Genomic DNA, 22440 nt, shown 5'->3' on the forward strand with positions numbered 1-22440 from the left:
AAGTATCACTTAAGACTTTTTCTGAAAGAAACTCTTTTAAAAATCACGGTATTAATTTTTTAAGGACTAACTAAGCAACTACTATGCATTATTATAAGCCCTTTATAGGTCTAAAAGGCATTTTAATCCTCACAACAATTCTGGGAGAGAGGTGATACAATGGGTACTTTACACAGAGAGAAAATGAGGCACAGAGAGGCCAAGCAACTTGCCCAAGCCTGAAGAGCTCTTTAGGAACAGACCCAGATTTCAAACCCAGGAAACCTTCAACACTTGTGTTTCAGAGCAGGCTGAGACAGTAATATTTAAGTGTTTTAAAGTCATATGATAGCAAATGAATCTACATTATTATGCCATGTCTAGCTATAATTACAACTCATTTCTGAATCTTGCTCATGTTTTTAAAAATAAAGACTTTAGACCTAGGCAATATTAGAGATCTACTTTCTTTAATTTTTTACATTTTTTAATTTTTTGTCTTTTCTAGGGCCGCACCCACGGCATATGGAGGTTGCCAGGCTAGGGGTCTAATCAGAGCTGTAGCCGTCGGCCTATGCCACAGCCACAGCAACACAGGATCTGAGCTGTGTCTGTGACTTACCCCACAGCTCACAGCAACGACGGATCCTTAACCCACTGAGCAAGGCCAGGGATCGAACCCGCAACCTCATGGCTCCCAGTTGGGTTCGTTAAACACTGCGCCATGACAGGAACTCCTAGAGATCTACTTTCAATGAAGATTTGCTTTTTCAAGAGAAGTTCATCAATGGGCATTCATTCACCCATTGAGCTGTTTATTCATGCATTTACTGTATCTTTATTGAGCAAACGATATGTGTCAAAGACAGTTTTGGCACAGGAAACATGGCTTTTGCCATTTAGAACTTTATAATCCAAAAGAAGTCATCTGCAATAGACTGTTACATAGTTTACTCGTCTGTTGTATCTAAACAAAATCATCCCTTATTCCCTAGAATCTAAACAATTATGCAGTTAACAGAGTCTGATGTTTTAGAGTACCTCACAAAATCACAGTTATGCATGATGATACTATCGAGGACCCTGTAATATCTAGAATCATCAAGGAATGATTAAATCCTATTCAGGATGGCCTAGATGTTTGTATATTTATGCTTATATAATTTTAATACATATATATAACTTCTAAGTAATCATCTGCATATTCAATTATTTAAGAGTATTACACTTCACATCCAGTGAACAAATCCTTAGCATTAAACTACATGAATAGAAGGATTGTGTACAGTTAGTGTACTATACTACTTTAAAGGCAATGGCATACCATCAATACGCTTTCTCAGGTTGCAAATGCAAATGTCCTCGTCCAGATCATTTCCAACATACAAAAACACCCACAAAATACCCATCTTAACATAAGAAAAGAAAGAAAACGCCCATGAACTCACATTCCTCTTCAGTTATCATACGGTTCTCTACCCCTTTTCCCAGTAAATATTCTCTAAGGAGCTGTTTACTCATATTCACTCCAGTGTGGCTTCCGTGGGGCCACTGCAACTACTTCCAGTCAAAGGCCCTCATCCTCAAGTTAGCCATTCAGCAGTGTTCAAGTGAAATAGCTGAGAATTCTCTTGCCATGGCCTGTATATTATATTATGCTACTCCATTCCTAGAAAAAGTAGTCAGTGCTAATCTTTTTTTCACCTAGAAATAAAGAATCTGTCAGTTTTACCTGCCATCATCCTGATCTCTTTCACTTAAGCTTCTGCCATCATTCACGTGGAGTGAATCAACAGTCAGTGGTGAATCAGCCTTCTCAAATATTGGTGGAACCACAGGTTCTTCTGATGACCACTTTTCTCTTTCATTTTTCCATACTTCTTTCATATGCATGCCAGAACTGCCGCTTTAAAAAAAATCCATTTTAAAGCCAATGTTTTCTAATAATTTGACCCATAGAGAATAAAAAAAATTTTTTAATAAAATTCCTACTCTTATCCACCTTAAGCAATTTATTAATTCAGAAAAAAAAAAAACCTGCTATGAAGTACCAACAATATTCAAGGAAACACAAACTCTTGCTTCAAAGACGTTTACAATTCTGATACAATGTGGTATGTAAGAGTTGTAAGGGATTGTAAGGAAGGTTTTAGAGAGGAGGTGAAATCAAACAGAGGAGATCATGAGGAAAAGAAATGGGAGAAACGCTTTCTACTTGGAGATAAGAATGTGAGCACAATGATTAGGAACATGACATCTAGGTGTTTCCAAGGAACCTGGAAGGTAAAGCACAAAATACATGGACACAAGTAGAGAGATGGGTCTGGAAAGACATTCTGAAGAACCTTACACTAAAAATCTGGAGTTCAATGGTTAAAACAAATGATTCAGACATGGGAGTAATATTTAGATGTATACTATATTTTCTTTTGTTTTCAAGTATAATAATGCTCAATTTAAATGATTTTTAAAAAATAGCACAGGGCACATATAACCTGAAAAAAGCAATCAAGGAAATGTCTTGAGGTGGAAAAATTACTTTTATAATATCCACATTCTGGGGTGACAGTGGCATCATGGCTACAAAAAAAGGTGCCTCATCCTGCTCCCCCGCCACCCAAAATGGGGAATCCATCCATGGACAAAAATGGCTTCATGGAAGTTACAGGATCTATCAGAAGACACCAAAGGTTCTGGAAAGAGTCCTGCCCACCTTATATATCGAGTAAGAGACAAACAGAGCATATTCCAGCCTTGGACCCAGCCTGACCCATGAACTGGCTCCTGCCACACTTAGACACTTCCAGGAAGCTCCACATGAAACATTTTATATAGAATAGAGAGCCTTTGTGGAAATCCATGTTTCCAGCAGAGAAGTTCCAGCACACCACTGGGGCAAAAAACACAAAGTTGGACACACTGGAGAGGGCATTTATTAAAGACTAGGAGAGGTGACTGCTACTTGAAAGGCAAAGACAGCAGCGCAAAACTTCCAGGAACTTGAAAAATCAAGAAAGCATGATACCACCAAAGGATCACAATAATGGTCCACTAACCAATCCCAAAGACATGAAGATCTGTGTTCTACATGATAAAGAGCCAAAATAGCAGTTTTAAGGAAACTCAGGGAGCTAAAAGAAAACACAGAAAGACAACCCAATAAAATCAGGAAAATAATAAATGAAATGAAAAGGTTAACAAAGAGATAGAAATAATAATAATTAGGAGTTCCCACAGTGGCACGGTGGAAATGAATCTGACTAGGAACCCTGAGGCTGAAGGCTCAACCCCTGGCCTTACACAGTGGGTCAAGGATCCGGCATTGCTGTGAGCTGTGGTGTAGCTCGTAGATGTGGCTGGGATCTGGCGTTGCTGTGGCTGTGGCATAGGCCGGCAGCTGCAGCTCCGATCACACCCCTAGCTTGGGAACATCCTTATGCCATAGGTATAGTCCTAAAATGACACAAAGAAAGAAAGAAAGAATAATGCTTAAAAAGGACCAAGTGGAAATTTGGGGGCTAAAGAATATGATGAATAAAAGGCAAAACACAATGAAGAGCACTGACAGCAGAATCGAAGCAGAAGAAAGGACCTCTGAGTTCAGAGACAGGAACTTTGAATTGATCCAATCAGAGGAGAACAATGTAAAAAAGAATGAAAATTGTCAAGAAAGCCTACGTGAATTACCAGGTACCATCAAAAGCAACACTTCCTGAATTAATGCAGTTAAGACAGGGAGAAAGTTGAAGACAGGCAGATGAAAAGATAGGGAGAAGGTGACAGAAAGCTTACCTAAAGAAAAAAATAGCTGAGGACTTCCTAAACCTGGGGAGAGATTTGGACGGCCAAGTTCCTAAACCTCATAGATCACCAAACTCAACATAAAGAAACCTTCACCAAGAAACATTACACTAAAACTGTCAAGTCCAAGACAAAGAATATTAAAGGCAGTAAGAGCAAAGAAGCTTTTAAATTATAAGGGAACCCCACTAAATGTCTCAATGGATTTCAAGAGAGTAGGATGGCATGTGCAGCATGCTAAAAGGAAAACAAAATGCCGATCAAGAATACTCTATCCAGAAAAGCTATCTTTCAAAAATCAAGGTGAGATTCATTTTCCCAGAGAAACCACAGTTGATGGAGTTTATCACCACTAGACCTGCCTCACAAGAAATACTGAAAGGAGTCTTCAAGTTGAAATGAAAGGATGCTAATCAGTAACATTAAACGTCTTTAAATAGACAACTCATGGAAAAGGTCAGGATATAGTCAATACAGAATACTCTAATACTGTAATAAGGTGGAGTGTTAAACAATTTAATATGAAGGCTAAGGCACAAGAATATTAAAAGTTATACTAGGGATAAAATTTGTCAATCATGAACATTAATTCAAATACAATGGGTTTTACAAGAAAATAACAATAACCTACTGTTAAATACTGATATAGGTAGTTACCTATCAGAATCTTCATTCTCCACAGTAGGAAACCACTGGTGATTACTTTTTCCTCTCTCTCTCTGTTGCATTAATCCACTGTCATCATCAGTGCCACGTTTGTTTTCTGATATTGCCATCATACTGCTTCTGTGCTACTTCTTTTCTTTTTCAACCTTTCATGAAAGTTTGACACTGAGGATGACTATTACTACTTTATTCACTATAAAGAACTTTCTGTCGTCATTATTTGTCATTCGCCTCAGAGTATGCTCTAGTTTTAACTGCTAAAAATATTTTTATGTTTACTTTCTCATTACAAGCCATGGTAACTTTTGTAAATTCTATTTTGTTCGGTTTGAGGAAAAGAAATAGAATTTCCAAAATTTCAAAAACAGCTTTCTAAGGTGGTGTTATGTTTCTTAGTCACATCCAGTCTTCCCCATCTGACTGGCAGAGACAGAGAAATAACAAGGCCAGGACACAGAATTTGTCCTCTTCTGTCGTTCCCACCTGGATCTTCCATGAATCAGCCAGATTTAGAGGCTGTGCCACTTGGGAACAAAAAGGAAACATTCTTCTTTCCACATTAAATCTATGCTTCCTCCAATGCATTTTACAATTCTTTTTTGTTGTTGTTGTCTTTTTGCTATTTCTAGGACCGCTCCTATGAGCGGAGCGCATATGGAGGTTCCCAGGCTAGGAGTCCAATCGGAGCTGTAGCCTCCGGCCTACGCCAGAGCCACAGCAACGAGGGATCTGAGCAGCGTCTGCAACCTACACCACAGCTCATGGCAATGCCGATCCTTAACCCACTGAGCAAGGGCAGGGATCGAACCCGCAACCTCATGGTTCCTAGTCGGATTCGTTAACCACTGCGCCACGACGGGAACTCCCACAATTCTTTTCTATTTGGGTCCCGGGGATATCAAGAGTGATGATGTTCACCAAAATACATGAACCAACGCTTGCCAAAACACAAGCAGCAGACTGAAACTGATGAACTGTTAGTATGGAATTCTGGAGAATGAGTAATGCTTCCCAATTTCATATTCAATAACCATAAAATCTGACAGCTAGAGGGTACAGAAGTAATTATCTACTTTAGCCCCACTACTTACTGATAATGGGAATAAAACCAAGAAAGATAAATGATTTGCCCAAAGGCCCTAATGGAGATTCCCTAGCATTTCATAGCAGCAAGAGATGATATAATTCTGTAACATCAAATCTGATAACTTACCAAATAAACTCATCAAATTAATTAGGAAGGTTAAAAGTGTGACGTTGGCAAAATAATTTAATGTCTTCCTTGGGGCAGGGCTCATCTCCTTTATTTTTTAAAGGAGACTATCTCTATGTTTGTCTATCTTCAAAACTCAATGAACAACCAAACAAATTAAAAAAAAATCTATTGCTGGAAGAAAAAAAAAAAAACTCAATGTAACTCAATACTCAGTTTTCTCTTTTGGAGACGAACACTGAATTCGTCTTATAAAAAAGAACAACCAAACAAATTAAAAAAAAAATCTATTGCTGGAAGAAAAAAAAAAACTCAATGTAACTCAATACTCAGTTTTCTCTTTTGGAGACGAACACTGAATTCGTCTTATAAAAAAGAACAACCAAACAAATTAAAAAAAAAATCTATTGCTGGAAGAAAAAAAAAAAACTCAATGTAACTCAATACTCAGTTTTCTCTTTTGGAGACGAACACTGAATTTTTTTGCTGAGGGTTTACACTACCTATATGATAAATTCATATGGGAGTAAAATGTAGCAAACCTTACTATATTTTGTGAAACAACATAAGGTAAAGGTCTGACTCAACAGAAACACCTGAAAGTGGTAATTATGTAACATGTAAGGGTACAAGCATTTGTTATTCAAAATATTTCAAAGCGGCCATGTGGGAATTCTAAGTGCTGAGGAACTAAGTCAAGCAGATAAGTTTGCATGCATTAAAGCACAAGGAAGAGATTAATTTAGTGGAAATACATGTTTATGTCCCTTCTCTCAGTCACTGATTCCTTCTCATTCTATGGAAATGCAATTTATTTTTAAGCCACAACATTTTAAAGGGAAAAAACCTCCAGCTTATTATATTTCTCAAGCAACTTCTTTTGTGCTTATTCTGGCTCAGAAGGTCACATGGTTGCTACAATAGTTTCACAGTCACATAGAAGACTGATAGAGAGAGACTTGGGTTTAAGGAACAAAAATCCATGAAAATAGGTTCCAGAACTCCTGTTATTTAGATGGCAGAAATAGTTTCTTTCCACTCAAGTACATATTTGGATGACCTTGTTTTATACAGAAATTATCTTCATAAGTGGAAAATCAGAATGGATTGGAAAACTGATAATGATTTTAAAAAAGTCAATACAAATGAAGCTTAACCTTTTTGCAGTTGATTTTTTTCTTGTCCAAAGCCTGGAACTGTACGTGTAACATGCCTACCTCATTCTTAAACCTTTGCACATCTTGCTGTAATTCTTCTTTTAAATATATTTTGGATGTTCTGTTACTATTTGGTTGAAAATTCCAAGTTTCTAATTTGGGTCTGATGCTTTTACTTTCTTTAGCACAGACATTACTTGCATGCCACGGCTTCTTGGACCAATCTTGTACTGGTGTGATTTCACTAGAAGTTTTTTTAACAGCAGAAACATCATGATTTTTTCTTTGAATCATGTGGTTCATCTCCTTGGAGTGGGCAAGTGGCAAATCAAAAGGGCTTTTGCCATCACTAGACTGAGGCAGGTCTAGAAAAAGAAGAACCAACAAAACCTAAAGTCACAGAAGGAAGGAAATCATAAAGTTCAATAAAATAGAGATTCAAAAAACAATAGAAAAAAATCAATAAAACAAAGAGCTGGTTCTTTGAAAGGGTAAACAAAATTGCCACGCCTCTGGCCAGACTCACCAAGAAGAGGAGAAAAAGAGCTCAAATAAACAAAATGAAGCACGAAAAAGGAGAAATCTCAATGGATACTGCAGAAGTACAAAAAACCATAAGAGAATACTATGAACAATTATATGCCAACAAATGTGACAACACAGAAGAAGGGGACAACTTTCTAGAGACATACAACCCGCCAAAACTAAATCAGACCAGTCACTACAAATGAAAATGAAATTGAATATGTAATAAAAACACTCCTCACAAAAAAGTCCAGGAACAGATCCCTTCACAGGTGAAATACAGAACATATACAAAGTACAACTTAAACCCATTCTTCTTAAACTTTTCTCAAAGACTGAAGAAGAAGGAACATTCCCAAGACATTCTATGAAGCCAACATCACCATAATACCTGAATCATAAAGAAATACTGAAAAAAAGTATACTATAGACCCGTATCTTTGATGAATATAAATACAAAAATTCTCTACAAAATTTTAGCCCAGGTGGATCCATCAACACACAAACAAAATCATGCATCATGAACAAGTGGGATTCATCCCAGGTGCACAAGGATGTTTAACATAACCCAAAGCAATCAATGTCATACATTTCACTCACAATGGAAAAGTCAAAAACCACATGATCATCTTAAGAGGTGCAGGAAAAGCACTGCAGAACATCCAGCATCCATTCATGATAAAAAAAACTCTCACCAACCAAGGTGGGTACAGAGGCACATATCTTAACATAATAAAAGCCATTGATGACAAAACCACAGCAAATATAATACTTAACAGATAAAATCTCAATGCCTTCTTGCTAAAATCTGGAATAAGAAAATAAGCCCAAAGTAAGCTCACTCTCAACACTTTTATTCAACATAGTCCTGGAATTCCTATCCATAGCAATCAGACAAACAAAAGAAAAAAAAAATGTATCCAAATTGGAAGAGAAGAGGTAAAACTGTCACTATAGGCAAATGACATGATACTCTATATAGAAAATGCCAAAGACTCCACACAAAAAATACTCGAACTGATCAACCAATTCAGCAATGTAGCAGGATACAAGATTCACATTCAGAAATAAGTTGCATATCTGCACATTAACAATAATATACTATAAAATCAGTATAAAAATAACTTTCAAAATCACACCACTGAAAATTAATCCCAGGAATAAATCTGAAAAAAGAGATTAAAAGTTTTTTAGGCTGAGAAGTAGAAAACTTTAAGCAAGGAAATTAAACAGGATTCAAAGAAATGGAAAGATACTCCATGATTAGAAGAATTAATACCGTTAAAATGGCTGTACTACCCAAAGCAATTTACAGATTTAATCTGATCTTTAACAATTTACCCATGACATTTTTCACGGAATTTGAACAAACAATCCAAAAGTTTATATGGAATTGGAAAAGATGCAGAGTTCCCAAAGCAGCCCTGAGGGGACAGAAAAAAGCAGGAAGCATAACTCTCCAAACCTTCAGACAACATTATAAAGGTACAGTAATCAAGACAATGAGGGACCAGAACAAAATCAGGTATATGGACAGATGGAGCAGAACAGAAAGCCCAGAAATAAACACAGACGCATATGGACAATTAATTTTTGACAAAGGCAACAAGAATATAAAATGGGAAAAAGACAATCTCTTTAGCAAGTGATGCCAGCGAAAAAACTCGACAGCTGCATGTAAACCAATGACATTAGAATACATCCTCATGCCATGCAAAAAAATTAATGAACTCAAAAAGCTTAAAGACTTAAACATAAGACACGATACCATAAAATTCCGAGAAGAGAACATAGGCAAAAGAATCTCTGAAATCAACCGTACAAATGGTTTCTTGCAACTCAATAAAAATAAAAACAAAAATGAACAAATGGGACCTAATCAAACTGACAAGCTTTTGCACAGCAAAGAAATCATTTAAAAAAATGAAAAGACAACCTACAGAATGGGAGAAAATAGTTGCAAATGATGAAGTTGACAACAGCTTAAGTTCTAAAATATACACACAACTCATACACCTAACAGCCAAGAGGCAAACAAGCCCATTGAAAAAGGGGCAGAAGACCTAAACACACATATCTCTGAAGAAGGTATATGGCTGGCCAACAGCCACATGAAAAAATGCTCAACATCACTAATTATTAGAGAAATGCAAATCAAAACTACACTGAGGTACTACCTCACTCTAGTCAGAATGGCCATCGCGAATAAGTCTACAAATACCAAATGCTGGAGAGGGTGTGGAGAAAAGGGAAACTTCCAACACTGTTGTTGGGAACGTAAATTGGTACAACTGCTATGGAAAACAGTATGGAGACTCCTCAGAAAAATAAAAACGGAACTACTGTATGATCCAGCGATCCCACTCTTGAGCATATATCCAGACACAGTTTTCATTAAAAAAGATACATGCACCCCTATGTTCACTGCAGCACTATCCACAATAGTGAAGCCATGGAAATAACCTAAATGTCCATTGAGAGATGAATGGATTAAGATGTGGTACATATACACAATGGAATACTAGCCAGTCATAAAAATATGACTGTTGAATGTATTTCTCATCAGAGAAGGTGTTCTGAGTTGGTCAGCTTGGAGATAACACTTGTAGAATAACAGTTCATAAAGATATTCATTTTTCTGAAGTTCCCGTCGTGGCGCAGTGGTTAACGAATCCGACTAGGAACCATGAGGTTGCGTGTTCGATCCCTGCCCTTGCTCAGTGGGTTAACAATCCGGTGTTGCCGTGAGCTGTGGTGTAGGTTGCAGATGCGGCTTGGATCTCTCGTTGCTGTGGCTCTGGCACAGGCCGGGGGCTGCAGCTCCAATTCGACCCCTAGCCTGGGAACCTCCATATGCCGCAGGAGCAGCCCAAAGAAATAGCAAAAAAGACAAAACAAACAAACAAAAAAACCTCATTTTTCTGCATACCCATGGGGGTTTCTGGTATGCCTCCATTTCTTGGATCCTCTGCTTCAGCCATGAGAATGTTCCTTGATCCACTCGTGCAAGAAGGTATATAACACACATCTAAGAAATGACATATATGAAATTTTTGATATTGAAATACAATTATCAAAATTGCTACAGCATTCTTTTTTTAATTTTTTTAAAATTTTTTTCCCCGCTGTACATCATGGGGATCAAGTTACTCTTACATGTACACATTTTTTTTTCCCACCCTTTGTTCTGTTGCAGTATGAGTATCTACACATAGTTCTCAATGCTACTCAGCAGGATCTCCTTGTAAATCTATTCTAAGTTGTATCTGATAACTCCAAGCTCCCGATCCCTCCCACTCCCTCCCTCTCCCCTTGGGCAGCCACAAGTCTATTCTCCAAGTCCATGATTTTCTTTTCTGCTACAGCATTCTTAAAGATCTTTTTTTATTTGAAGATCAGGTTTATATTTACTGACAATACCAAATTTAGCACTGATGGAATGAACACTATTAACTTCTTTCATTTCCAAAATCAACTTGGTTTGGTGTAACATGCTAATGTTGAAAAGGGTTTTGGGGAAAGAGCTGCATTAACAAAAATAGCTATCTTTAAAAACAAAAACAGGAGTTCCCATTGTGGCACAGTGGTTAACAAATCTGACTAGGAACCATGAGGTTGCGGGTTCGATCCCTGCCCTTGTTCAGTGGGTTAAGGATCTGGCATTGTGATGAGTTGTGGTGTAGGGTGCAGACGCAGCTCGGATCCCGTGTTGCTGTGGCTCTGGCATAGGCCGGCGGCTACAGCTCCGGTTAGACCCCTAGTCTGGGAACCTCCATGTGCCACAGGAGTGGCCCTAGAAAAGGCAAAAAGACCAAAAAAAAAATACAAATAAAAAAATAATAAAAAAATAAAAACAATTGCCAATGCTTCCATATGCAAATGAAGCTTATGTGCATAAAATCAATACCTATACAGCATATATCTTTGATGCCAAACAGTTATGAAGAGTGGCTGTGGTTTACCCCGATTCTCCAGTATTCTTTGGAGCAGCGATGATCTTATTTCGTTTCCATGCAAATACACTAAAGCCATTTATAAGGTATTCTCTCGAGTTTCCTCATTAACTCCAAAATCATCTACTTCATGCCTTTCTTTCCTCCCTCCTTCCTTTCACTATGTCCTTCCCTCTTCAAAGACAATCTCTAGATCTGTGGTCTGAATTCTTCCCCCTTTACATGCTTTGCTTTTGATGGCTCATCCCCACCATGTCTTTTATCCTTCTGGCTTGGCAGTAGTATTTTACATGGATAATTTCCACTTCAACTCCTCGCTTCCTTCTGGCTATAAACATGGTCAGAAGGAAAAACAGGAGTTCTCTGTGGCCCAGCAGGTTAAGGACCTGGCATTGTTGCTGCAGTGGCTTGGGTCGCTGCTCTGGTACAGGTTCCATCCCTGGCCCAGGAACTTCCCCAGGCCTGGGGCAAGGCCAAAAAAAGAAGGGAAGAAAGAAAGAAAAACAAAATAACACTTTTCCTTGATCAAGTCATGTCTTGAACTATCCAATGGCATTTCTCCCAGATTTCTCTAATCCAAGATGACACCCTGGCGACTGTGAGTCTGGCCTGAAATCCAGCGACCTGGGCATCCCTTGAGAGCTTGTTAGAAATGCAAAGTCCAACATCTGCTGCTTGGGAGGTACACTTTTCATGAGGTGCAAGTTCACTCATTAAAACTTGAGAACGTCTGGTCTATACTAAGTCTGCTTCTATATTACTTCAACTTAAACCATCCTTCTGAAATCTAGCCTCAAGGTCCTTACTGTAACACTTCAGGAAACCTCAATCTGCATTAGAAGTTGTAAATTTCGAATGGACTCATCATGCGACAGCTTCCTCGATCTCTCCATAAGGCACCCTGTTCTATTCTTTCCAATTCTCTCCTTTTGGTCCATAGGACACCATCCCACAAAGCAGCAGCATTTCCTATGACATTAATGTATATATATTTACAGTTGAGCACATATGCCCATGTCCACATGCGGAGGATAACACTCGACCAAGGACTTGCATCCTGGATGCCTCTAACCATCAGGACAGTAAGAGTGGGAATATTTTGCTGTTCTTCTCTGACAGGTTCTGCTGCTGGATATTCATGCCACATTTCAAATACCCTCCCTTCCTTTTTCTAGGAAATAGTATACAAATATTTTACTTTGCTGCCTTCCACCACAGCCTCCTGCTTCCTTTTCCTTCATTTCCTCCCTGCAATCTCTGTCTCACTCATCCTTTACTTCTCTCTTCCTCTTCCCTATTCCCTGACTTTCCTTAGGTTGTAGAGCATCCTGCAATGGAGTTACTCATTTAGTTACTTAAACAGGACTCTCAATTTAAACTGTTGCTGACAGACACCTGAGAAGCCAAACAACTTCCTTTCCTTTCTGGTCTTTTTCTTCACCACGCATTCAACAGGTGTTTTTCTTTGGCTATTCGAGTATATCAGGGAGTTCCCTGGTGGCCTAGTGTTTGAGGATTCAGGTTTGTCACTGCTGTGGCTCAGGTTTAATCTTGGCCTGGGAACTTCCTTATGTTGCAGGTGCAGCCAATAAACAAATAAATAAATAGCAAGTAAATAAAGCATGCAAGTCATAAAACACCAATACAGAATAATGTTTGAAAAAAAGAAGATATCAAAATACCTGGTTTAAATCATCATTCGGTCAAATGTCTTTTTTACAAAATATAGTTCTTACCTTCTATTTCTCCATTTACTCTATTTTTACCTATTTGACCTGCAGCTCCAGGTAAATGATCAGCATACTTCTGTGGAAGACTCTCAGAGATACTCTGTTAAAATTAATATCGATAATGAGCTGCATAAAGATTTCCTCATCTCTTTCTAAGAAAGTACCTGGGTTTCCTACTGAATATTTGTAATTTCCTCCTTTCAATGTAACAGAAGCATGGATGGAAAACACAAACCTTTAAATAGAAAACTTGACACATATGCTCTCCAGATCAAGACCATCTTTTATTCTCATTTGGCAACTGACTTTGGAAACTAGACCATGGAAAGCCAGAGCAAAAATTTTCACTAACAAAATACTGACTTACATGCACATCTCAACAAAGTATTAACACATAACCCTACTTTTCAATCTCAACCAAAAGAAGAGGATATTTTAAAAATACATAGATCTAAACAAGCTCTTTAAGAGGTATATCCGCTATAAATTCAAAATATTTCCAAGGTTAGAAAAAACATTTAACATTAAAATGACTTACTTGGCCTGAAAAGGAACCATGGAGTATAAACCCTGCTGAGTAGAAACAGATCATTGTAGGAATTGTTTAAGGTCAAAACATTTAAGATCTTGAGAGGGCCTCAAGTACCAAAGCAATATTTACCTGTAGGAAATCTCTGGTCATAGTCTACTGAAACCTAACATAGCCCAAGTTAGAAGTCAAGATGCCTGTTCTAACGTTCCCATTCTTAACACCACTACCATTTTAGTTTCCTTCAGGTTGGATAAGGTATCCTCAGCGTTCCCTTCTGGCACAGCGAGGTAAGGATCAGGCTTGTTAATGCTGTAGCTTGGGTTTCTGCTGTAGCACTGATTTGATCACTGGCCTGGGAATTTTCACATGCTGCAAACTTGCCCCCCCCACCCCCCCAAAAAAATACCCAAACAAAAAATACCCTCAACATTCAGGAAGCCACTAATTGCCACTGTGATCTTTTTTTTTTTTCTTTCTTTCTTTTTTTTTCTTCTTTTCAGAAATACCCAAGGCATATGGATTTCCAGGGGGAGGATCAAACCTGTGCCATCATAGAGACAAGGCCGAATCCCTAACCCGTACACCGTAACAGGAACTCTGCCACTGTGATCACTTTGTCTTACATTACTTAACTGCAACCTTTACAGTTCACAATGTGTTTTCACATTTGTTATCACATCCATTTACGATACTTACCTGAAAGGCAGGAATCAGTACCATTTTTATGAACAAGGTCACTGATACTCAAAGAGGTTGGACAAGCTTTTCCAAGATCCCAAAGTTAGTAAGTGATAGAACCAGGATGCTACTGTGTCTTTGGACTCCAAGCATGGCGCAGTACCACTCTGTAGCAACTGCCTATGTCTAAGAGATCAGGCCCTTCTTACCTCTTTTCAGAGCTGTCACCTTAGAACAGGTAATACTGCCACAAAGGTACTCAATGCATGCCACTTTGACTATCCAAAGTGGTTTGTACTTAGTCAAACATCTCTACACCAAACTCTTGTTATCATGACCCGACATAGTCTTTATTATTGCCATGCTTTTATTTCGCCAGATATGTTCCTTGAAGATCTAGATCTAATTGACAGTCCAAATGTAATCACAGTTTTAAGTCTCAAGGCACTATCTTTTCACGGAGGAAGTGGAAAAAAATTACAATTTAAGCTGTTTTTTCTCTGAATCACACTAGGAGTTTTACATATCCATATATTATCAAAGTAACACAGATTTGGCCACAGGCTTATTTGCAGTAATGCTTTAGATTTTAGATACACTTAAAATTCTGAACCCACACCGAGTCCTTATGACTTCTAAGCCTTGGTTGAGCTATAACACACTGGGGGTTCATGAGGAGAATCTTGCAAAGTAACAGAATATGGTAGACTACATATAAAGGAGAGAAGAGTCAGCTGGATCTGGGGAGCGCAGGAAATGCTGCCAAGACAGGGCTGTGTCTTAGAAGACAGACGAGGGGCAGAGTGGGGATGAGAAAGGGAATTCTAAAAAAGGCAGTCTGCCCAAAAGGACAAGGCGTGAAACAACATAAGTCATGTGGACAACCAGAACACAGTCAGTGGAAATGGTATGGAGAGACAAAACTCAAGGATCAGAACCAAACTGAAAGAAGGCGGTATCATTCCTAGAACATGAACTTCCTCCTTTATGTGATGGGAATCCACAGATGGGTAGGGGAGTTACATCATCACAAACACATTATAGAATGGTGAGTCCAGCAGCAATGTTGAGAAACAGCAAAGCTGACCACCAGGGAAGCAAAACTAGAAGTGTATTTCAAAATTACAGGTGAGACAGTAAGTTATGGAAAGAAGATATGAAAAAAATGTAGGCAGGTAGGAAATACTGAACTTGGTGAGTAAATGGATACAGTGATTTCAGGGAGGGTTGGAGTCCAGATTTTTCTTGCTTCAGTGTTTCGGTGATGCTCTTTACTAGGATGGGGAAAAAGGACGACAGAAATATGTGCAAAGAATCAGGAAAGATTCAGGGACAAATCTTTTCTATTCTTTCGCTTTTTCTTTTATTTCTTGGCTACCCCTTAGCATATGGAGTTCCAGAGCCAGGGATCATATCTGAGTCTCAATATGCCACAGCCACCACACTGGATTCTTAAGCCACTGTGCCTGGCCAGGGATCCAAATTGCGTCCCAGGGCTCCCCAAACACCGATGTTCCTGTTGTGGCACTGCCCAAACTCCCAAAGTCTTTGTGTAAATTGAAGTATAGTCAATTACAATGTTGTATGAGTTTCAAGGGTACAGCAAAGTGAGTCCGTTTTATATATACATTCTTTCTCAGATTTTTTCCATTATAGGTTATTACAAAATATTGAGTATAGTTCCCTCTGATATACCATAGATCCTTGTTGGTTACCAAGTTGATATATAATAAAGGAACGAGGTTGTCAGTTTGGGGCATTACAAACTTAAGGCACTCAGGAGACTTAGAAGAAAGATCTGGATGAACACATTTGGCATAGAAATAGACACACTTTTTCAGGAAAAGCATACGATATTAAGAGAAATATCTGCAAAATATACTAACGTGGTATAATTAAATAATGCAAACACACAGAATTCTGAAATTTTGAAAATAAAACAAGAGCAAAAGAAGAAAACTATTGAAATTCAATTTTTCAAATACATATTTCAACATTTCTTTCAAGGATATAAAATATACGCTTTCATAAACATATACAAATACTCATTTCTGGGATATTATAGTAATAAGCATTTTTAACTTTAAAGAAAAGATTTAATTGTTAAAAACACCAAATTAAGATGCTATAAGAATACCCTTTTAAAAATTTTAATCTTGGAGTTCTCATCGTTGCTCAGCAGAAATGAACCTGACTGGCATCCATGAGGACACAGGCTCAATCCCTGGCCTTGCTCAGCAGGTTAAAGATCCAGAGTTGCTGTGATCTGTGGGGTAGGTCGCAGACACGACTCGGATCCTGTGTTGCTGTGGCTGTGGCATAGGCCGGCAGCTACAGCTCTGATTCGACCCCTAGCCTGGCAACCTCAATATGGCACGGGTGTGGTCCTAAAAAGACAAAAGACTGAAAAAAAAATGAATCTTAAAAGGCCAGTTGTAAATTGTAAATGCTTATGTGATTATGGGTGGATTTATGGGACATTTTAGTACTACTCTCATGTATGAGAGGAATATAAAACTCTGAAAATTCTTTTTATAATTCTCCTCAGATCAGCATACTATTACCAAGATTTCTGAGTTTGAGATAGGAAAGAATTTACATGTTAGTTTAACAATAGAAATACTGAAGATAATAAAGTTTCTCAAAATAACATGAAGTGTACCTATTGCTGGTGATGTTTTGAAAGTAAAAAAATTCTCTTCCAGAGATAATTATGTATACTCTGCTAGTAATTTTTCCATCCTGTGATTTTATAGTAACAAGTAGTTTATATTAGAAAAAAATCACACATCATGATTTCATTCATTTGATATGTGCATATGTGTCCATTATGGGCAGATATTATTAGGAAAAAATAAATCAGAACTCTCCAGAGAAAACCTCTATATACTTGTTTTTCTTTGAGAAACAAATTGCAGCTTAAGATTTTTTTCATGTAATGAGTAGAGATTAAGAACCTCAAGTACATAATTAGAGATTATAATAGTTGAAAGACTAGATAAATTGATTATTTATTTCCTCTCTTCTTATTCTCAAAAGATTGAAAACACCTACTTAGATTATACCAAACAGTAAGATAAAAGTAGTTAATAAGTTAAGTTTTCACCAAACAGTAAGGTAGAAACCACAAGAGGCAGAAGGGCCCAAAATTCTTCATTTGAAATAAATCTGATAGGGCCTAAAACACGCTCACCCTGCATTATCTATGAATACAGGTTTTGCTAGACTAAATCTAACACATCATCTTATTAAGTTAAAGTTAGGATTATTTAAAAATAAAGAAATTCCAATTAAAATGAATTTCCATGGCCAAAAAAAGGTGAAGATCAAGTTTTCTTTCCGTCCTTCATCCACACGTCTTCAGCAACATGTCATTGAGAAGAGTCTGAGCACTCTGTTCAGGACTTAGCTTTCTTTTCTTAATTGAAATCTGAAACAATTTCTTCCTTCTAGTAGATGCAAACTATTACATTTAGAATAGATAAACAAAAAGATCCTACTGTACAGCACAGGAACTATCTCCAATCTTTTAGGATAGAGTGTGACAGAAGATAATATAAGAAAGGGAATGTACATATGTGTATAAGTTGGTCACTTTGCTGTACAGCAGGAATGAGCAGAATACTGTAAATCAACTATACCTTGATAAAAAATAGAGAAAATTTAAAAATAAAATAATTTCAAAGTGCTCAGAAAAAAAGGAAATAGAAAAAAATTAGTCCTGGTGACTTAGAGTACTACTGAAAAAACTAACATTAAGAAACTGAAATTAACTGCTATATTTGCAAATGTGCTTGCATGATTTATATGTGCATGAATTATCTCTTGTGAGGGAAACAGGAGAGTTTGGTTTTTAGCAGTGTCTTATTTAGATGGGTTATAACTACAAATAGCAATAGCTGCTTCTTTTCCGTTTGTCAAAAAGCTAAGGCTGAAGGTGAGGAAAAAATGAAGAGTGACCGTGCGTCTATGAAAGCCATATATATCTTAGCCTGAAAGTCATAACCAAACATGCTCACAAGAGAGACAGAGAGAGATGGACTAGAAGAAGAGACACTGTCTGCAAGGACAAATTACGTTGGGGTAAACGTGGGGGAGGAGGAAGAAAGGATATATGAGACATGACTAGTGAAATACAAACTTAAGAAAAAAGGAAAACAGAAGTATAATAAAGTATGTGGAGAATATACCTATATTTCAGCATTTATATGTACTATATCATTAATATATCAGTACTGTTAGGGATATACTACAATCAAAAGCCTCTATTTTATATGTTTTCATTATATATAAAAGGTATGTAATTTATACGTATATACAGTTCTCTAGCAACTTCATAAAAACATCAAAATATATTAAATATAAAACATAGGCTTCTGTTCATAGTGAATCCTTAATAACATTGATTTGTATTGCTCTACAACTATTTGTTTGTAAATACTACTATTAGAATTCCTCTTGGGGCTCAGTGGGTTAAGAACCCACCATAGTAGCCATGAGGATGTGGGTTCTTTGATCCTTGACCCTGCTCAGTGGGTTAAGGATCCTATATTGCTGCAAGCTGTAGTGTAGGTCACAGATGCAGCTTGCAGCTAGCATAGTTGTGGCTGTGGCATATGCCTACAGATGTAGCTCTGATTTGACCCCTAGCCTGGGAACTTCCAAATGCTATAGGTGTGGCCCTAAAAAGAAAAAAGAAAAAAAGAAATGATTGTTTTAAAAAATTAATAAATTTGACAAAGTACAATATCCACTCATGATCAAAACTCCTACCAAAGTGGGCATAGAGGGAACATACCTTCACATAATCAAAGCTATTTATGACAAACCCATAGCAAATATATTACTCAATGGAGAAAAGTTGAAAGCCCTCCCACTGAAATCTGGAACAAGACAAGAATGCCCACTCTCACCACTGTTATTCAACATAGTACTGGAAGCTCTAGCCACAGCAATGAGACACACGAAAGAAATAAAAGCCATCCAAATAGGAAGAGAAGAGCTAAAACTGTCACTGGATGCAGATGACATGATACTCTATATAGAAAACCCTAAGGATGCAACCCAAAAACTACTTGAACTGATCAACACAATCAGCAAAGTAGCAGGATGTGAGGTTAACATTCAGAAATTTGTCACATTTCTGTACGCTAACAATGAAATATTAGAAAAGGAATACAAAAATACAACACCTTTTAAAATTGTACCCCCCAAAATCAAATACCTGGGAATACACCTGACCAAGGAGGTGAAAGACTTTTCTGCTGAGAACTATATAAAACATTAATCAAGGCAATTGAAGACATGAAGAAATGGAAAGCTATTCCATGCTCCTGGGTTGGAAAAATTAATACTGTAAAAATGGCCTTACTACCCAAAGCAACCTACAGATTCAAGGCAATCCCTATCAAAGTATCCATGACATTTTTCACAGAACTAGAACAAACAATCCAAACATCTATATGCAACCACCAAAGACCCAGAATTGCCAAAGCAATCCTGAGGAACCAAAACCAAGCAGGAGGCATAACTCTTCCAGACTTCAGGCCATATTACAAAGCCACCATCATCAAGACAGTGTGGTACTGGTACCAGAACAGACAGACAGACCAATGGAACAGAACAGAGAATGCAGAAATAAACCTAGGCACCTATGGTCAACAAATCTTTGACAAAGGAGGCAAGAGCATAAAATGGGAAAAAGAAAGTCTGTTCAGCAAGTATTGCTTGGAAACCTGGACAGCAGCATGTAAATCAGTGAAATGAGAAAACACCCTCACACCATGCAGGAAAATAAACTCCAAATGGCTGAAAGACCTAAATATAAGACAGGACACCATCAAACTCCTGGAAGAGAACATAGGAAAACATCCTCTGACATCAACCTTACAAATGCTTTCTCAGGTAAGTCTCCCAAACAACAGAAATAAAAGCAAAAGTAAACCAATGGGACCTAACCAAACGGACAAGCTTTTGCACAGCATAGGAAACCAAAAAGAAGCCAAAAAGACAACTTAGAGAATGGAAGAAAATAGTGTCAAACAATGCAACTGACAAGGGCTTAATCTCTAAAATAAAGAAATAACTTATACAACCAAATGGCAAAAAAGCCAACAACCCAATAGAAAAATGGGCAAAAGACCTGCATAGACATTTCTACAAAGAAAATGTACCAGTGGGCAACAAGCACATGAAAAAATGCTCAACATCCCTGATTAGTAGAGAAATGCAAATCAAAACTACCATGAGATACCACCTCACACCAGTCAGAATGGCCATCATTACTAAGTCCACAAATAACAAATGCCGGAGGGGGTGTGGAGAAAAGGGAAACCTCCTGCACTGTGGGTAGGAATGGAAGCTGGTACAACCACTATGGAGAACAGTATGGAGGTACCTTAGAAAACTATACATTGAACTACCATATGACCCAGCAGTCCCACTCTTGGGCATTTATCCGGACAAAACTTTCCTTAAAAAAAAAAAAAACAAAAACACATGCACCCGCACGTTCACTGCAGCACCATTCACAATAGCCAAGACATGGAAACAACCCAAATGCCCATCGACAGATGACTGGATCAGGAAGAGGTGGTATGTATACACAATGGAATACTACTCAGCCATAAAAAAGAACAAAATAATGCCATTTGCAGCAACATGGATGGGACTAGAGACTCTCATCCTGAGTGAAGTAAGTCAGAATGAGAAAGACAAATACCATATGATATCGCTTATAACTGGGATCTAGTGTACAGCACAAATGAACCTTTCCACTGAAAAGAAAATCATGGACTTGGAGAAGAGACTTGTGGTTGCCAAGGGGGAGGGAGTGGGGTGGTTTGGGAGCTTGGGGTTAACAGATGCCAACAATTGCCTTTGGAATGGATTAGCAATGAGATGCTGCTGTGTAGCACTGGGAACTATGTCTAGTCACTTATGATGGAGAAGGATAATGTGGGAAAAGAGAATGTGTACATGTTTGTGTAACTGGGTCACCATGCTGTACAGCAGAAAAAAAAAAACTGTATTGGGGACATAACAATTAAAACAATAAATAAATAAAAATAAAATAAAAAATAAGAAATAAATTCTACTGTAATAAAGACTTCAATTTTATCACTGTAAAATAAGTCATTCATGTAGTTGAACATGATCATCTATCACTCACTGGATGCTGCAAATTTTTATGAGAGAGAGTGAGAAATAGATATAGAACTGTTCCTAACACATCAACTTTCCACCTGGAGAAAGAACGGGTAACCAGAATTCTAAGGAGAACGAATGGTTGAAAATGATGTATTTAATGCAACATGAGATGGAGCTGAAAAAAACATTAAGAATTTTAATTCCAAATTCTAAAATCACAATTGGGATACTGAGAAAGATAGTGTAACCGTTTTTTCATTTATCACATATTTCTTATTTATGTCCTTGTTATTTATGACATACTTCTGCAACATAACTCAACCGAATGTAGGCACTGTAAACATTAAAACGGAGTATAAATTTGAAGTCACATTTTCAGAATTGAAATGGATTTAATTACGATATATTATGCATATTACATTACCTGTAACATGATACAAAACTCCATCTGTCTATGGACTCATTCACATTCAAAAAATACTAAAATGCTTCTTACTTTCAAGACCTTTTTTTTTTTTTGCTTTTTAGGGCCACACCTGTGCGGCACATGGAGCTGCCCAGGGCAGGGGTTGAAATGGAGCTACAGCTGCTGGCCTATACCACAGCCACAGCAACGCCAGATCCGAGCTACTTCTATGACCCACAGCACAGCTCACGGCAACACCAGATCCTTAACCCACTGAGCAAGGCCAGGGATCAAACCCACAACCTCTTGGTTCCTAGTCGGATTCATTTCCACTGTGCCACAACGGGAACTCCAAGACCTTATTCTAGGTGTTCCAGGAGGTGGACAATGACGTTTCCAATCTCTAGCAGTTTATACTGAGGCAGGGGATTGAAAATAAATATTGACATCACTATAATACAAAATATCTGAAATCTGAAATTTTAGAATGTGACACAAGAACTCTCAGTAGATATCTGTAAAAGCTACAGTCCAAAAAATTCTGACGTTGTAAAGTGTACCACATGGTTATTAAAACACTCTGCTTCTAGATCTGGTTGTTATTTTAGAGAAAACATGTATTCTTCAATTAGAAAAAGAATTTTGAATATA

At 37.7% G+C, this 22440-nt stretch overlaps 1 protein-coding gene across 1 annotated transcript in view; it reads right to left on the bottom strand.

Annotated features, from left to right (window-relative positions):
• The window catches only part of LOC125121896 (ankyrin repeat domain-containing protein 26-like), a 76692-nt gene that overhangs the window by 41487 nt on the left and 12765 nt on the right, over positions 1-22440 (bottom strand). The window contains 2 exon segments of the mRNA XM_047770204.1: positions 1712-1885; positions 13563-13567. Of these exon segments, the coding sequence (XP_047626160.1) occupies positions 1712-1885; positions 13563-13567 (179 nt within the window).

This window comes from Phacochoerus africanus, chromosome 3 (genome assembly GCF_016906955.1).
Source record: "Phacochoerus africanus isolate WHEZ1 chromosome 3, ROS_Pafr_v1, whole genome shotgun sequence".
Taxonomy (NCBI): Eukaryota; Metazoa; Chordata; class Mammalia; order Artiodactyla; family Suidae; genus Phacochoerus; species Phacochoerus africanus.